This window comes from Lissotriton helveticus, chromosome 1_1, assembly GCF_964261635.1.
Source record: "Lissotriton helveticus chromosome 1_1, aLisHel1.1, whole genome shotgun sequence".
Lineage (NCBI taxonomy): Eukaryota > Metazoa > Chordata > Amphibia > Caudata > Salamandridae > Lissotriton > Lissotriton helveticus.
In genome coordinates, this window is record NC_136057.1 from 26,802,935 (window position 1) to 26,815,158 (window position 12,224).

General features: G+C 48.8%; 1 protein-coding gene across 1 annotated transcript in view; it reads right to left on the bottom strand.

Moving 5' to 3' along the window:
- P2RX3 (purinergic receptor P2X 3) overlaps positions 1-12,224 on the bottom strand; it is a 366,171-nt gene that overhangs the window by 82,368 nt on the left and 271,579 nt on the right. Inside the window, exon 10 of the mRNA XM_078674358.1 lies at positions 4,135-4,200. Within this exon, the coding sequence (XP_078530484.1) occupies positions 4,135-4,200 (66 nt within the window). The remainder of the gene's footprint in view (positions 1-4,134; positions 4,201-12,224) is intronic.

Below are 12,224 nucleotides of genomic sequence, written 5' to 3' on the forward strand. Positions count from 1 at the left end.
CTAGCAGACAGTGGGCTAGAGATAGGCACGGTACAGATGTGAGATGTGCCTAGCAGACAGTGGGCTAGAGATAGGCACGGTACAGATGTGAGATGTGCCTAGCAGACAGTGGGCTAGAGATAGGTACTGTACAGAAGTGAGACATACCTAGCAGAGAGTGGGCTAGAGATAGGTACTGTACAGAAGTGAGACATACCTAGCAGAGAGTGGGCTAGAGATAGGTACTGTACAGAAGTGAGACATACCTAGCAGAGAGTGGGCTAGAGATAGGTACTGTACAGAAATGAGACATACCTAACAGACAGTGGGCTAGAGATAGGCACGGTACAGATGTGAGATGTGCCTAGCAGACAGTGGGCTAGAGATAGGCACGGTACAGAAGTGAATGGTACCTAGCAGACAGTGGGCTAGAGACAGGTACTGTACAGAAATGAGACATACCTAACAGACAGTGGGCTAGAGATAGGCACGGTACAGATGTGAGATGTGCCTAGCAGACAGTGGGCTAGAGATAGGCACGGTACAGAAGTTAATGGTGCCTAGCAGACAGTGGGCTAGAGATAGGCACGGTACAGAAGTGAATGGTGCCTAGCAGACAGTGGGCTAGAGATAGGCACGGTACAGAAGTGAATGGTGCCTAGCAGACAGTGGGCTAGAGATAGGCACGGTACAGATGTGAGATGTGCCTAGCAGACAGTGGGCTAGAGATAGGCACGGTACAGATGTGAGATGTGCCTAGCAGACAGTGGGCTAGAGATAGGCACGGTACAGATGTGAGATGTGCCTAGCAGACAGTGGGCTAGAGATAGGCACGGTACAGATGTGAGATGTGCCTAGCAGACAGTGGGCTAGAGATAGGCACGGTACAGATGTGAGATGTGCCTAGCAGACAGTGGGCTAGAGATAGGTACTGTACAGAAGTGAGACATACCTAGCAGAGAGTGGGCTAGAGATAGGTACTGTACAGAAGTGAGACATACCTAGCAGAGAGTGGGCTAGAGATAGGTACTGTACAGAAGTGAGACATACCTAGCAGAGAGTGGGCTAGACATGCTCTGTATAAAGACAGTGAGTGGGGTGAAGCGCTGAACAGCGAGTGAGCTAGAGGCAGTCACTGTGCAGAAGTGAGTGAGGAGACCTGCCTCAAACACACATAAGGTGATGGGAGGATGCTTGCAATTTGTAGCCACTGACAATCGCTCAGGGTTGCATTCCAATCCATCGATCTTCTGCTCACCATGCCACTGTGCAGGCAATGAGTGAGTGGGGTGTGTTGTGCATAAAGTGAGCGTGTGAAATGTGCTGTGGAAACAGTAAGGGGGTGAAGTGCGCTGTGGAGTCAGGCGTGGGTGAGATGTGCTGTACAAACAGTGAGTGGGTGAGATGTGATGTGCAGACAGTGAGGGGTTTGAGTGGGTGAGTGTTGGACTTGGCCCTCTTTGCAGGGTCATCCCTAAGCTTTTTGCCTTCCTCCTATATTCTCTCTGACCTGTTTTTGTTAGTTTATTAACTCTGGGCACTTTACCACTGCTGAGCAGTGCTAAAGTGCATATGCTCTCCCTACTGTAAATTAATGCTACGTTGATTAGTTTCCATGATTGGCTTATTTGGTTTACTGTCAGACCCCAGTAAAGTGCGCCAGGAGTGCCAGGGCTTGTGAATTCAAATGCTGCTAAGTGGGCTTGCAGCACTGGTTGTGCCACCCACAGAAGCAGCCTTGTAAAATGTGTCTAAGGTCTGCCATTGCAGAACCTGCGTGCAGTCTGATACTGTCATGCTGACTGGGCAAGTGCACCCACTTGCCAGTCCCTAAACCTTCCCTTGGTAGGCCCAAGGGCAGGGTGCATTGTAAGTATAAGGTAGGACAAGCCCTGATGTGTGTGGCATGTCCTAATAGTGAATTACAGCCATTTTCGTTTTTCACTATTGCAAGGCTACCTGTTCTCATAGGCCAGAATGGGCTGTTAGAATTGTTACATCCTATTATCCTAACAGACTCAGGGAACACGGTAGAAATTCGAGTTTAATATGCCTAAGCTCAGAATATTAAAATACATCTTTTAGTAAAGTTTTTTTTAATGTTCTGCGTTTGCAAATACCAATTTTAGAAAGTTAGTATTTGCTTGCCTAAACTTTTCAGCCCGCCTCTGCTAGGATGTGTATCTGCTGTCTGGTTTCTGTGTGTGACAGGGCTGGGGAATTCCAGGGGACAGGCTGGGCAGCCAGGTGGTGAATAGGAATATTACACCAGGATGGGTGGGAGGAGTGCCCCCTGACTCTGAATAGGGCTGTGCTCTGCCACCACAATGCTGGCTCCACCTACTGTGGAGCGTCTGATGTCTCTGCCCTGCACCCTGAAAGAAGAAGTCAGAAGCATGTCCACAAAGTGCTCAAGAACTGGGCTGAACTGGGCTAAGGCCCCCTGGCCTAAAAGATCAAAAGATTTGTAGTATAAATATGGGAGCTCTGCTCCTAAGAAATTAGATCCTGCTTGAACCAAGAAGAACCTCTGCCCGACGAGAAGGAACTGGGAAAGCTGCAAGAAGGAGTACTGTCCCTGACCTGGGGGATTGGCCTGCAGTGGTTCCCTTGCTGCGAGACGAGAGGAAAAGTCTAAAGAGACTTTATTCAACTTGTGCATTCTGAAAGATCTCCAAAGGCTTGTGAGTGAGCTTGCCCCCTGATTGAAGTCCCAGGACCAGTGGACTTCAACAACCTGGAGAAACGCTGCTGAGAGCGCCGCTTTCCCCGCAGCGCTGAAGGAGGAGCTGTGTGCGCCTCGTGAAAACTCACCGCGCACTCTGAGAAACCCATGCCCAACTGTCTGGCCCGAGCAACACGACTTCTGCCCCCTATGAGCCGTAGCTCGCAACATAAAGGACGGACCTGTCTGGCCCGAGCAATGCGACTTCTTCCCCCTACGAGCCGTAGCTTGCAAAGCAAGGAACGGACTCCACTTTTGGGGCTCGCTTCTCGCTTCGCATCATCCTGCTCGATGCGCACCCCGCCGCTGTTATTTACAGGTTGCGGCGCGTAGAGCGGCTTGGTATGTCTCGTACCTCCGAAGCGTACTGTCGCCTCGCACCGCGCTCGAGGGATCTGCAACAGGGTGCCCACTCTCCAGGTACGGCGCGTACGCCGCAACGAAGTGCAACCGCATCAACGCAAGGCACAGTCTCCCCATGTAACGCGACTCTGGGCCTCTGCGAGCCGTAGCTCGCACCACGAAGGGACGACATCGCCGCATGTACACTTCTGCCTTCCAGCACCGTCTGTGACGAACTCTACAAGTTAAAGGTACTGTGTCCGCATCAAACACTGTGTTCAACCCGCACCGGACAGAAGCGTCCACGGCGCGCATCAGACTCTGTTGGTTTCACCGTAGGGCCGAGTTGGAGAACACGCAGCGCACAGACTATTGAATTATGCATATTTAAGAACTCTGTTGCCTAAACAGTATTGTGGATCATTTTTGGCGATTATTGGTCTTGTGTTAAACCCTTATATAAAAGATACTAATTTTTTTACATAAAACTAGTGTGGTGTCCATGTGTGGTGTTGTCACTGAGTTACTGTATGTGTTCACAAATGCTTAACCCATAACGCTCTGAGATAAGCCTTGTCTGCTTGCGCCACACTACCTAGAGGGTGAGCAGGGGTTATTTTAGATGGTGATCCCCTTATCCTGACTAGAGGAGAGGGTCCCCACTTGTCACAAGTACTTACCTGTGCCAACCAGAGACCCCCAAATCTAACAGTGAGATGTGCTCTGTAGACAGTGAGGGAGTGAGATGTGCTGTGCTGGCAGTGAGCGGGTGAGCTGTGCCATGCTGGCAGTGAGTGGGTGAGCTGTGCCATGCAGACAGTGAGGGGTGAGCTGTGCCGTGCTGGCAGTGAGGGGTGAGCTGTGCCGTGCCGGCAGTGAGTGGGTAAGATCCGCTCTGGGGACAGTGAGGTGTGACATGTGCTGTGGAGCGAGAGAGTGGGGGAGATGTGCTGTGCAGACATGGAGTGTTGATTCATGGCCAACCATCTTGGGAAATCTTTTCTGGGGCCAGGAAGGTTGCACAACAGTAAACCACATCCAGTCCAAAGGGGAGAGACATTTGGGTCAGAATGAGAACTTGTACTCACCACTCCCACGGAGGTGAAGGCCGCCACTGTGTTAATCAGGGTGGGGATGATGTTGAACTTTCCAGCCTGGAAGAAAAGAGAGGGCAACAAAAGTAATAATAATAATAATCCATGTTTGTAAAGCGCGAACATATCAGCCCTCAAGGTTTCAAGGCGCTAGGGGCCGTCAGGGAGATTAAGTGATCTATCACCCAGAGTCACATGGAGCTGAGCTGACCTGCTGCCAGGGATCGAACCATGAGCCCTGCGCTCCGGAGTCAGTCACTCTGGCCGCTGCGCCATACCTCAGAAGCCTCACTGCAAATGAGACCATCACACTGGGCATGAGTCATGCACACACCACATGAGTGACCCATGATGTGCACAAGCCGCACACACTGAAGATGACCCTCTCACACTCCACACTCCACATGGCTCCAAATCTGCACATTAGCTACACACTATGAAAATGTTCACACTACACGTGATCCCAAAACACTGTCTGTGAGGTATAGGGCACACGAGCACCACTCACTTCAAATGATTGTCCACCACTGTGCCTGAGGCACTCATGGTGCACAAGAACTCCACACACAGCGCACGAGTCACACACAATGCACAAGCATCATGCTGCACATTGTCAGTGCACAAACACTGCACCACCTGGAAGGCCAACCCTGGTGCTCGCTGGCTACATCACCGTCCTCCCAACGCTTGCACTACTCGCACGTGAGGTGTTATGTTATGTTATGTGGATTTATATAGCGCAGCTTATCACTCCTGTGGGGCTCCAGACGCTACTCCCACCTGAGATGTAGGCCGTGCACTGCCCCTACACACAACCGTGCACTGGTGCTACTCTGTCTTAGGCTCTTGTAGCGGGTGATCACAGATGTGACGATTATGCCAGCCTTTAATGTGTCTATTTTGGGCATGTGTCTTTTGTCCATTTCTTTTATTCTTGAAATACTCAGTAATTGTGTTCTGCCACCGTGGACCTGTGTTGCAACGAGTTCCAGTTATTCTGCTGTTCTGGAGCGAACAGACGGAGGCATGAGTTCTAGTTTCTGTAATCTACAAGAAACCTTCAAAACTTGTGAACCTGTGCCTCCTCAGTTTCTGGGACTACACAACACAAATTGGCGACGAGGATGGGATTGGTCTTGTTGGATAATGAGAAGAAATAACTGATACTTTAAGCTCAGCTATCCCAGGCAGTGTCCTCCCCCACCCCCCTCATATGTCCTCCTCGTCACAGTTCTTGCTGATAGAGGCCCCCAACCCCCAAGACAGGCCTCTACCACTCAAGTCCACCTTCTATGTTCTATGTTCAGGACAACCATGAACATGCTCCTCCTGCCCCCTCTTCCTGTGATTTCCCTGTCGCTTGGGCAGCTACACTTTTCCACTTTACAAGGATTTTGGGGCATATTATCAAGAACTGTGTTAAAATTATCGCCGCTTTAGCGGCAGGACACTGCCGCTATATATGCAATAATGGGCTTGATAATATGCCCTTGTGAGTTCCTATAGAAGCCCAGGTTACACCAGAACCTGGGCTTCCATGGGAATTCTCAAGGGCGTATTATCAAGCCCATTATCGCCGCTTTAGCAGCAGTTTCCTGCCGTTAAAGTGGCGATAATTTCAACGCAGTTCTTGATAATATGCCCCTTGTTTGGTTCAATGCTTTATTTAAAACTAATATGAATGGGAATGTGATGATTTGTACTTGTGCAGGAGAGCGGTGCTTTGAGTGGGAAATATCAATTCAGTCTTGTCTCGATGGCATCTTCCTCATCCTGTCATCCGAGGAAGCTACAAAACAAGACCTTTCTATCCGTGCACTTTACACTAGCACTGGCACTGAGGAAGAATTTTCTCTTCATTCCACTGTAGATTTAAAAACCCGTGCAACACTCTCACACAGCCGCGTGGCTCCTGCAGACAGAACATAAGATATATATATAGGACAGCGTAGATTCTTCCTACTTCACCTATCTTCCCCGGACACCATCGGCCATTAATGGGTTAAGCTGGATCAAAATACTGTTTACACTTTACTCTAGAACATCAAGAATTCATTGGTCATCCCTTTCTCTCTGGTCCTGATGAGGTCTTAAAAAGACTTTAAAGGCCGAAACGCTTCAACCATTTCCCTTCTTGGAGAAGTAAATCCACAGATGGAAATTATGAATTAACCAATTTGTGATGGAGAATTGTAATGGGAGATGTAAAGAAATTACTATGTGTCCCCAGATAGTATCTTTTGGTTGGCTCTTAAACCTCTGTAATAGGACTAATAGAACCATCAACATATTTGTTAATGCTATTGTGAAAGATGCGATTGACTCCATTGGTGGTGATGTTGCAGCTTAAAGGCGTTTCTATTTTCCTGTGCCTCTGCGTGGGTTAATCTGTGCTTCCTCTTTTTGTAATGCGCAGGAAGCTGTGTTAGCGATGACCAGTCTTCTTCAACATCTGGGTTTCAAGTTAAATATTCAGATGTCATGCCTGATACGGGCCAGGAGAGACAATTCATTGGAGCAATCTTTAATTTGAAGTTGGGGAGTGGGTTCTTGCCACAGGCCAGGATCAAATCGCTTCAGTCGAATCTTTAGCTTCTCCTATCACCCCCATCGACCAGCACTGATGTCGGCTACAACAGCAGTGGCGCCCCAGGCACGCTTCCATCTGAAATCACTGGTGGATTACCTACTGAGTTGTTGGGTTCCAACTTCAAGCAACTACAAGGTGCAGATTCCAGAAACTCCAGAAATTTCCCAGGAGTTGACTTGTTGGTTATGCAAAGGAAATATAATGCAGGGATTCCCTTTTAGTATCGTAAGTAAGTATACTTGTAAAGCGCACTGTTACTCCATCTCGGAGTGTCCTGGCGCTGTATACCGCTGGGGAACCCGTCCTGGCTTTCCCTGTGAGATGGTCCCTCCTGGGCACCTCCAAGGTGAAGCCAGGCATCCCCGGCGCTGATGGGGCCGTTGTGGAGATTAAGCAAGCTATTGCCCAGAGTTGCAGAGTGGGACCCATGGTTAGCGTAGGCACCGAGGCGAGAATTATCGAGTCCGCGGACATTGACCCAAGACCCTGCCGCGTCGGGAATTGAACCCTGGTCCCGGGCCGATCTCTTCTTCAGGGTCTGCCGCTTCTAACCAGTGAGCCACACTTCCCCAGGATCCTGCATCACTACAGTTAAGAACAGGGGTGGGGTGTAACCCTGGAGGGATTAGAGTGCAAAGGGCCATGCTCCAGAGAGGACAGATTGATTTCCTCCAATTGGAGGGAACTTTCAGCAGTAGAGAAAGTGATAGACTGTTTTCAGGCCCAGTTGCAAAACGTATTCGCTTGTGGGCAGAAAGGCATCTATTAATAATGGAGGTGATGTATATACAGAGGGACCTGAATTACTATGCAGAAAACTTGAGACGCAATGTCCCCTCATAAGTATTGTTTCATCTAGCCTAGCTTCAATTCCACCAGACTTGTCACCTTTTTCACAAAGCATGAACAGACATCTTTGCCTCCCCGCACAATGTTCGGCAAAGCATGGACAGACATGTTTGCCTCAACGCACAGTGTTATGTACCCCTTTTTTTGCACAGTGATCAGTTGTACGGAAGTGTAGGCAGTGGATGCATTGACGAACCCTTGGCCTGAGGTCCCCCTTATGTGTTTCCCCTGATTCCAAATGGAATCAGAAGATTATGGGGGAGAGGTCCTCAGCAATTTTGATAGCACCTGTTAGAAATGGGGTTTCTGGTTGTTAGGGTATGCACCTAAGCAGGCAGAACCCACCCCTCTTGTCAGGGCAAGTCAGTTACACACCGAAGATAACCTGTGCTCACCCTCTGGTAGCTTGGCGCAGGGCAGTCAGCCTTATCATCAGAGGCAATGTGTAAAGCGTGTGGCAACACACTGACACAGAAACACAATAAATACACCACAAAAGAGACTCCACACAGGATTATATATATTATATATTGTTCGTAAACACGACATTAATCATGAATACTGTGCATATTATGTAATTACTTAGTACTTGTATCAGGCAAGAATCAAAATGATATTCATCAGATTCTTGGTGCATGCGGTGCAGAATGTGTAGGGGAAATCCTCCAAAATCACAGTGAACACATAGGCACAGCGCACCTGTGCTTCGATTAGAGGTTATACAGTAATTCTTTTTAGTAAGAGCGACCCTTTAGCTGCTTCAATGCCGGGTCCCCATTACTTACGGGGTGAACAATGCAGGTACTCCATCTAGGGAGTTTATGGGGTTACGGGCGAGTGCTGGGACAGCACTCAAGCCTTTTGAGCTCTGGTGCGGCCTTCCTGACCAATAGATGTGGACAAATCCTGTGGAGAGAGCTACACTAGGCAGGCAAGGCTTCCGCGTGGGGCCTCGCCAGGACCAGTCATGCACAGCGGGGGAGTGCACAAGCCAAGAGGATTGGCCATGTTTATAACAGACGGAAGGCACAAACATGCACAAATTATGGTGGGACCTCCTGGCGGGATCGAGTGATCTCAGTGGACCCCATGGAGCCTGTGCGCTTGGCCCAGTACCTTGGTAATCTGTCGTGGTTCCGCTGATCTTAATGCTTAAGGCGCAGGTGAGCTTGGGGTACTGGCACACCACAGTGATCTTGCTCTCGTGAGTGGGGAGGTTGTGTTGGCACAGCGAGGATCTCTTGTCGTCAGACCAACCAGCCGGAGCTGCGGCAAGCCTCCTTTCGGTGCAGCAGCATCTGAAAGTTGCCAAATACGGAGACCTCGGTCGGTGCAACGCACTGATCGTTGTTAAAGTGTCGCAGGTTCCAACAGTGAAACACAGGACCATGGTAGTGAGTGTTAGGTCCAGGAACAAAGCACTGGACAGTCTTGGAGCCCCTGTCGCTGGTCAGATCGAGCTTAGACTGCTTAGTCGAGACCCACAACAGGATGCAGCGTCCTGCAGCCACTTCAGGGGGAGGCGAGAAGTACTTTATGGCCCTGGGACTTCAAAAGGGGGGGGTATGAGCAAGCCAATAAGCCCTGGGAGAGCACGTGATGCAAGCACAAGGAAAGATAGCAGGCAGCAGGTCAGCACATAAGATCAATTGAGCAAAATGGTGGTTTCTCCTAGCAGCATAGCAGTCCTCTAGCAATGTCTGATTACAACTCCCACACAGTATCTGGTTAGACCAGACTCAGGGAGTAGCAGGCAGCAGGTCAACAAACAGAAAAGCAGTCCAGTTGAGTCCCTCAAGCAGCCAGATCTTCTGATAGAGGTTTAGTTCCAGGTACAAAAGTGCTCAAAAACATGGGGCGGAAACCCTGTACTCATAATTATTAATGTCTTTGATGTAGGGGCTGAATTCACAAGAAACCTTAGAAGGGAAGAACACTCCCTTTCAACCCAGTCCTGGCTCCAGACATCAGTGGGGGGGTAAATTGGTCCTTTGTGTGAGGGCAGAACACAGCCTATAGAAATGTAAAGTGTGAACGCTCTCTCGCTCTCCCAGCCCATGAAGACCATCAGTATGCAGATGAATATAGATGTAATCCCTGTCACACCCAGTGATGGCTGTCTGGAAAGTATGCACAAAGTGTAGATGCCACCCAGGCTCAGACATGTATTTGAGTCAGGCTGCAAAGCACAAAGAGTCATAAGCACAGAGAAATGCCCACTTTCTAAAAGGAATTTCAAAAAGGGGGTGGTGATGGACAGAGTATCTGAGTTAATCAGAACACTCCTACCCAGTCAACAGATCAGGGCTTGATCCATCACCGGTTTTTTAGCTCACTGCACCATCCCAGTTCAGAACCTGGCTATATGCAAATAAGCCTGTCCCTGGCCCAGTGCATCATGGGAACAGGGCAGACCAAACTACCAAGCCAATTCTTCACTGGAAAGGAAACAAGCTTCCGGGGACCGGTTTCTGGCATTACAGCCGTCTTCAGCCCGGCTTGCTTGAATCCTGATGGTGCAGTGAGCAAGGGACTCATGTCTGAGCATACCCTTCCACACTTGTGGTGGCCAAAGTAATTTCAAAAAGGGGGTGGTGATGGACAGAGTATCTGAGTTAATCAGAACACTCCTACCCAGTCAACAGATCAGGGCTTGATCCATCACCGTTTTTTTAGCTCACTGCACCATCCCAGTTCAGAACCTGGCTATATGCAAATAAGCCTGTCCCTGGCCCAGTGCATCATGGGAACAGGGCAGACCAAACTACCAAGCCAATTCTTCACTGGAAAGGAAACAAGCTTCCGGGGACCGGTTTCTGGCATTACAGCCGTCTTCGGCCCGGCTTGCTTGAATCCTGATGGTGCAGTGAGCAAGGGACTCATGTCTGAGCATACCCTTCCACACTTGTGGTGGCCAAAGTAATTTCAAAAAGGGGGTGGTGATGGACAGAGTATCTGAGTTAATCAGAACACTCCTACCCAGTCAACAGATCAGGGCTTGATCCATCACCGTTTTTTTAGCTCACTGCACCATCCCAGTTCAGAACCTGGCTATATGCAAATAAGCCTGTCCCTGGCCCAGTGCATCATGGGAACAGGGCAGACCAAACTACCAAGCCAATTCTTCACTGGAAAGGAAACAAGCTTCCGGGGACCGGTTTCTGGCATTACAGCCGTCTTCGGCCCGGCTTGCTTGAATCCTGATGGTGCAGTGAGCAAGGGACTCATGTCTGAGCATACCCTTCCACACTTGTGGTGGCCAAAGTAATTTCAAAAAGGGGGTGGTGATGGACAGAGTATCTGAGTTAATCAGAACACTCCTACCCAGTCAACAGATCAGGGCTTGATCCATCACCGTTTTTTTAGCTCACTGCACCATCCCAGTTCAGAACCTGGCTATATGCAAATAAGCCTGTCCCTGGCCCAGTGCATCATGGGAACAGGGCAGACCAAACTACCAAGCCAATTCTTCACTGGAAAGGAAACAAGCTTCCGGGGACCGGTTTCTGGCAATTCTTGTTGTAAATCACTTTCTAAAAGGGGCATTTCTAAAATAGTGATGTAAAATCCAATTACACCACTAAGTAGGATTTATCACTACCATTCTAAACATACCATACATGACAATGCCACTCCTTTCAGATAAGGAATTACTATTTCAAAATACATAAGGGAATTCCCAATGCTAGTCTATGAGAGGAGTAGGCATTACAGCAGTGAGAAACAAAATAGGCTGTTTGTCACTACCAGGACATGCCTTTTACTTACACAGCACCCTGCCTATAGGGCTACCTAGAGCCTACCTTTGTGGTGACCTACATGTAATAAAAAGTGGCGGTTAAGGCTTGGCAAGTAGTTTTAAATGCCAAGTTAAAGCAGCAGAAAACTGTGCACGCAGGTCCTGCAGTGGAAGGCCTGAGACAGGTTTGAAAGGCTACTTCTGTGGATGGCACAAGCAGGGCCTGGGTATGGGGGATACCACTTTACAATGGACTTACAAGTAAATCAAATGTGCCAAACTGTTGTAAACCAATCAGATCATGTTTAGAGGAGAGAACAAATGCACTTTAGCACTGATTAGCAGTGGTAACGTTTCCAAGGTCATAAAGCCAACAAAAATAAGGTTAGAAATTTAGGAGGAGGAAGGCAAATTGTTTGTGGATAACCCTGCAAAAACAGGCAGGTCCAACAACACTCTTTTGACCGAGACATTCTTGGTTTCCCCTGTTCATAAGCCTTTCTCGGGGCAGATTCTACTATCTTCTACTAGATTCATTGCCTCTTCAGTGCCTGATACTCCCTGTAAGTCTTTTGCAACATCTCAGGGTACCAGCCTGCAGCTTGAGAGGCTGACCTTGGAGAGTCTGGGCTGCTTACAACCGGTGGCTGCTGACATTCAACTGTCACAGAAACAGTCTACGCTCTCCTTATATAAGAAACACTGTGCTTTTTTTTTCAAGATGGCGTCCAAGTAAACCTTGGATCTGCTATTAGTAGAGCCTTATCAGATCCTAGAATTCTTGACAGACGGGTTCCTAAAACATCTTGCTCCTTCAGCCAATGGGCGGCAATTAAGGCGGCATCCAGGGGGATTTCTGACGAACTGTTGAAAATAACACGATTGGTGGTAATTTTGCTGAGGAGT